At 46.6% G+C, this 5784-nt stretch overlaps 3 protein-coding genes across 3 annotated transcripts; all 3 read right to left on the bottom strand.

Annotated features, from left to right (window-relative positions):
- Positions 1-499: 499 nt before the first annotated feature.
- On the bottom strand, positions 500-2543 carry BDV27DRAFT_168095 (major facilitator superfamily domain-containing protein; the record flags this gene model as incomplete). Its single annotated transcript, XM_032074675.1, has 9 exons — positions 2423-2543; positions 2228-2364; positions 2089-2171; positions 1928-2025; positions 1367-1875; positions 1179-1309; positions 785-1115; positions 622-727; positions 500-570 (listed from the first exon to the last, which is right to left on the bottom strand). The coding sequence occupies exons 1-9, from the start codon at positions 2529-2531 to the stop codon at positions 500-502; spliced, it is 1575 nt and encodes a 524-aa protein (XP_031923167.1). The 5' UTR covers positions 2532-2543.
- An 822-nt stretch (positions 2544-3365) lies between these two features.
- Positions 3366-4407, bottom strand: BDV27DRAFT_161990 (uncharacterized protein; the record flags this gene model as incomplete). Its single annotated transcript, XM_032073312.1, has 2 exons — positions 3366-3914; positions 3949-4407. 2 exons carry the CDS (start codon positions 4405-4407, stop codon positions 3366-3368), a joined length of 1008 nt encoding a protein of 335 aa, XP_031923168.1.
- Positions 4408-4743: 336 nt separating this feature from the next.
- On the bottom strand, positions 4744-5532 carry BDV27DRAFT_161991 (uncharacterized protein; the record flags this gene model as incomplete). The annotated part of the gene is made up of 1 exon (XM_032073313.1): positions 4744-5532. The coding sequence occupies one exon, from the start codon at positions 5530-5532 to the stop codon at positions 4744-4746; it is 789 nt and encodes a 262-aa protein (XP_031923169.1).
- Positions 5533-5784: the final 252 nt, after the last annotated feature.

A 5784-nucleotide genomic window follows, 5' to 3' on the forward strand; every position in this document is an offset into this window, starting at 1 on the left:
ATTGCCGTCTAGTTTGGTTTATGTGGTTCTGACTGTTTGTTAGCTGCTGATGAGCCCATCGTCTACTGTGTCATCAGTAAATCGGACGTGTCGCGGGCGCAGAAGACGCTCTATTCCAATTTGCATCAGCACTATGCCTGGTGGAACTGATGCCAGAATGGAGGCTTGCTTCATTGAGCTGATGTGGCAGCGCAGCTCTACTATGGCGGTGGTGATTCCTCACGAACTGGCACAATCCAGTGGAGAGAGGAAACCCCGCTAGATTATCATTGATATAACACATAGACTCAACGATAATGCGAATCCGATCTATCATTCATCAATTGAGTCGGGTCGGATTCAACTTCTCATGCCTATTCATCATAGTGCACCATAGCTAGGTACTGGCAACCGCAGATATTGCCGTCCTACATTCATTTGTCTTTAGATAAACTACTAGCAATTCATTCCTTCGATATTAGAAATTATGGACATATACATGTCCAACTAGTATACATGGTTATTCCAGTTTCTCCTCCTTCACCCACAGCACAGTAGGCAGCATGGATAGTGCACATGCGGCAGAGATTACTGCATACAGAAATTAGCTTTGTATACCTTCTGCAAGGGCATCTTACTCACATGGCACCAATCGGAATGCGTTCAAATAGCTCCACCGAACAATATACTGAACAGCAGATGGCAAGCTCTGAACAAATCTATCATCGTTGAGAATCTGGCCGATGAACTGATCACTATGATTAGCATAGAACTCATACAAGTCACATATGGTGTATGAACAAACCTTTTTCTCCTCCCACCCATTCAGATTATTCTCCAACTTCCCGATAAACACGCGTTGCACAACGGCCACATTCGCCGCCGGTCCAATGATACTACCTAACTGCTGGGTAAGGTAATATGTAGTGATGCAAGTGGTGAGGTTCTCGTTCGGCACGCCCAGCGACATGCCAAGGAACTGTGTCGTGAAAAGGATGCCAACAGCCATACCATTTGGCAACAAATACACTACTTCCCAAAGGTCGCAGCCACTTCGCCAGCGAATGAAAATGAGCAAGTAGGTCATGACGGTACCACAAACAGCGATTACAGTCATGGTTCGGTATCGTTTCGATCTGTGAATAGTCAGATAACCTCACGTATCCACCTAATATTGTTTTACGGGGCAGTGTCGCTACCTTTTAATAACCTTTCCTGCGATCAATGCTCCAATCAACACCCCAACCGCAGCCAGCACGAAGGCTGACGCAACCAATGAGCTTGTTGCACCCTTAACCCGAATCAGGTATGGCGCCAAGTTACTCATAAGCTACAATGAAAGTCAGGAATCACATAGAATCATGCATCCAAGGGAAATGGAACCTACTCCCGAACGGCTCGACATCAACATTATCTGGTTTAGGCAAAAACCACCCAGCGAGGTCTTCATGAGGTGCAGAGGAATCAGTGGAGTTCGAGCCCAGTATGCTTCTATCACGATGAACAACATTGCTGCAGTGCAAAATGCTGGGACGAGTATCGAGAGCGGAATTTGGAAGCTATCTGGCGGGGCGCCCAGCTCCTGCATCAAGAAGAGTAGAAGAATAGTAGTGATAGACAAGCTCACAAGACCAGCAAAGTCAAGTCCCATGATGCTGCGCCGAGCATTCCCTTCATCTGCATCTCCAGTCTTGGTTGAGTTTAATAATGACGGAAGCCCATACAGCCCAATTAGTAGACAGATGGCCGCCACGGGCAATTGACCGATGAATGACCATCTCCATCCCATATAACTGATAAGATAGCTTCCCAACGGAGCACCTACACTGCGACCTACAACATAAAACACATTGGCGTAGCTTCGGAGCAAGGCTACCTCGTCGGTAGGGACCATGTCTATAGGATTAAAAGTGTCAGTGTGGCAAGAGAAGGTGGTCGAGATACTCACCAGTAAGGATGACCGATACCAGCGAAACCATTCCTCCTGCACTTACTCCAGTGAGCACTCGCGCCAACACCAGCTGACCGATGGACGTGCTGGTCCCGCTACATCAGAACCGGTCGTTAGAAACTATTCGCATAGACAAAACGGTACGTGAGATGACCTACCAAGCCAGACACCCCGCTGCAAAAAGTGCATAAGCACCTATAAGAACATTCTTTCGGCCGTATAGATTGCATAGCGTACCATACTTGTCCGCGGAAATGTCAGTTTCACACCCTTCTTAGAGCGAGTCGTCGAACTAACCACCGGCAATGACACGCACCACCCAAAGTTATACGCGGCTAACAGCCACGATCCCTGCGACAGAGAGTGAAATTCCGAGGCGATCACACTCCATGTGGACAAAACGATGGCTTCGTCTGCAGATGCGAGGAAAACACCTGAGTAGTAACATCAGTAAGAGAGCTGTGTCTGGATAGATTGCAGATCTCTACTCACCTAGAAATGAACCGTACACGGCGAGTTTGTCGCGTACACGACCAACCTTGATATTCTGCTTGTCCTTGGGGCGGGCATGCAGCAAGGGGGTTTCTTCGCTGACGGCCATTGCCAGATTTGTGCCAACACAGCGCACGAATGACCGCCGAGGAAGATATCGCACAAAAAAGGAAAGAGAAAAAAAAATAGTATATATTAATTAAAATTAGCTCGGGACGAACAGCAGGGCAGATGGTTTTAAATATCGAGCATGTGGGTGTCAAGGGCTGAAGCCTGAAGGGGGAAGCTGAAAGATCACCGCCCCTCATGCCCAAAAGCGATCTCCAGGGTTGGATGTCTCAACTCCCAAAGTTCAAGAATTGTCATCCTGTCTAGCCATGACGTTAATCCACTCTTGTCGTTCTTTCGTTCTTTCGTTCTTTCCCTCCATGTCCAGGTTGGCCTCGGACCTACATAAAATACAATTGGGTGGTTCCCGGCGTTGAAGGGAGTCATCATGATGACTGTGAGAGGCGCTATAGTGTAGGTATCAGTGGGGGTGTTTTGTGGATACTTTTTAATCCCTGTGGTTTGTTTAGTTAAATATCCTTCATACAAGCATCCAATGGTAATTGATTGCAACAGCGTGACAAACTAAATTGTATGAACTATTGACGACGATCATTTTTTTGCCTTTTCGAAGGTGTTATAAATATACTCTGTACATTTAGTATAAATATTATTGAGGCTTGTACGATCAATCCATTGTTGAACACATACAGGGCCTTCACACTTATAAAACCTGGTGGCATTCAACTTCGAACTAATGATTATTTTGAGTGGGTGATAGCACACCATCCCTTTCTAAATGATGCCAGTCCAGTGCCGCGCTCTGTGATAGCATCACTCAGAGCTGTGCTGTCAAGACCCAAGTCTTGGTACACGAGGCCACAGTGAACCCGCTTCAGTCCGAAAGGACTTGGTCTTTCTCTACTCTCCTTGGCTCTTCGAAATCTGATCGATCAAGGATTATGCCGTTAAACATCTTGCCCATATGTGTTTTGTCAATAACTTCGCCTTTCCGTCGAATTTGCGACATAAGGAAATTTAAGAACTTTATCGGGCTTTGTCGGAACGTTGATTCTAAGCGTTCTGCCCTGTTGTTCTTATCCTGGCGCAGAATGAAACCGTCTGTGGCGACAAGGCTGTCCTCGCCCATTGGCTGCCATGCCACACCCAGGAAATCGCAGACTTCCACATATTCCTCATACGAACTCAGGTACAACTGTCCGGCAAATAGATTCAGCTCTATAATGAAACCCCGAGGTATACATAGAGCATTGGTAACCTCGCCGGAGACATTGTAGAGGTCTAACTTGTCCAATGGTTTAAGTCCTAAACTGGACCGGGGCGCGTAGAGATGCAATGTCACATGTTTAGACTCCTTGATAGAGGGATATAATCCCTGCGCTTCGTAAGGGCTGATGATGACCATTTGGTTGACAGTCGATTTCTGGTCGGTGGAGTTAATCTTTCAAGACACATACCCAGGAATAACTGATCATTCCCATGTCTGCTAGAAGTCTTAAGCATGTCATTCGGATCCCTTCATTTGAGCTTAGAGTCAGCACTCTTGCTGTCAAGCATATTAGCGAATACAGAGCCTGAGCACATTCCCAGTTTTCATCGAGACTCTGCATAGCGTCCTCAATCTTTTCTGTAAATGCCCTGGTGAACGTATCGTCACTAATGATTTCATGGCTCTCCCGATAAGTGCCACTAGTCCCGCGAGGCCCAGATTGGTATATAGTCTGCAGTATGAAGAGTGTAGTCTCGACTTTCTTCAGGTCAATGACCGGGAATGAGAGCTGTACAAGAGTATTCTGCCACTGGATTCGAAATTCCAAAGGCAAGTGAGTCAAAGCTATGTATTCCTCAAAGAACATGTGCTTAGGGCAGTCAAATTGGCTAGCTATGACTTTATTTGGTGGCGGACCGTTAGGCATAACGGCTAATCTCCGGAGATAACACTGTAAATCAGAAGACCTTCGTGGCAATGTGTATATGCAAGACAGCGACACTTCATCTGATGCGATCTCGATGGAATCGACAAAAAGGTTCGCTATCCTATCGAGATAACTGTAGATAATCGGGTTTTCCAAGCAAACATCTTCTTCAGTGACGTCAATGACTGGCGCATGAGTGCTTCCATATACATTGGTGTTTGACGAAAGGCATAGGCGGTATGTGATGTCGTAGGGCTTAAAGTAACACTGTAGACTAGGATAGCTCGACAGTGAGAGCTTTGGGCGCGACTTGCTGATATTTCCAACCCAAAAACATCAAGCAGCAAATATAGCGCCGTGTCCCCTCCAGAAGCCATACCACTGAGGGGCTTTTAGTTCAAAGACAGCAGATTGCGCCTCCAGCGGCATTTTGGTAAGCGGCCATACGTGGGCTGATATTCGAAGCTGCTGTGCCTTCTCGCGGTAAGAACATTTCTGGCATTTCGGATCGTGCCGCTTTGTAGTCTTATCTTTGGTATCTTGGTACACCAACATGTCGCAACTCATCTCGTTGGAGCTATGTATAAGTGCATTGTATTCTCCTCGCACGCGTCGGAGTTCAGCGCGCTTGGCTTCTCTCGCTTCTCTTGCCTGAGCTTCAATTGATTTAAGCAGCTCCTGATGCGGCAGAGACCGGCTAAAATACTTCGCTGAGAAGCTATTCGGATGGCCGAAGCTCTGAAATGTCAACAAAGCAGGCCATGAGCTAGCTTCCACGCGGGAACGGACATAATTCTCAGCATCTTTGAGTCTCAGCATTTGTGAATGTGAAGGTAGCAACAAGCATTGAAAGCCGTCTTCTGGTATCCCGACATCATACTCAAGAATGGTTTTATCGATACAGGTCGCGCTCTTGTCGCAGGCAATCCAAAGCTCCACAACAGTCAATATCATATTAGATGTAGCAATCGGGTTCCCGAGATAAAGGGACGCAGCAACTTTGTGGTATGTCCGGATTAAGTTACTCAGTTCTCCACAGGTATCCCATTCGCTCTGATGTATTTTGATCCATGTATCGAGATTTCTCGCTACCCACGTCTCGAATGCCTGGAGAGTAAACAACATGTTTTCGGGTTTTTTTAAGGAAGAAGGGTTCGGGAGAAACTGGCATGGAAAGATGAAGATACCTGGCTGGCGTTCAGGCCAAGCAACTTTCCTGATTCTTTGTTCCGGCTCCAGCAGTCTCATTATATAGGCATCCAAAGCTGGCAGTCTATAGAGAGAGAGTCATCACCAAGTTTGATATGCTTAAGTCTCCCTAGCTGGTAGCCTCGCTCACTCTGCTCTTGGTACCTTTTCTATTTCCTTGTTAGGATC

Source organism: Aspergillus caelatus (genome assembly GCF_009193585.1).
Source record: "Aspergillus caelatus strain CBS 763.97 unplaced genomic scaffold BDV27scaffold_229, whole genome shotgun sequence".
Lineage (NCBI taxonomy): Eukaryota > Fungi > Ascomycota > Eurotiomycetes > Eurotiales > Aspergillaceae > Aspergillus > Aspergillus caelatus.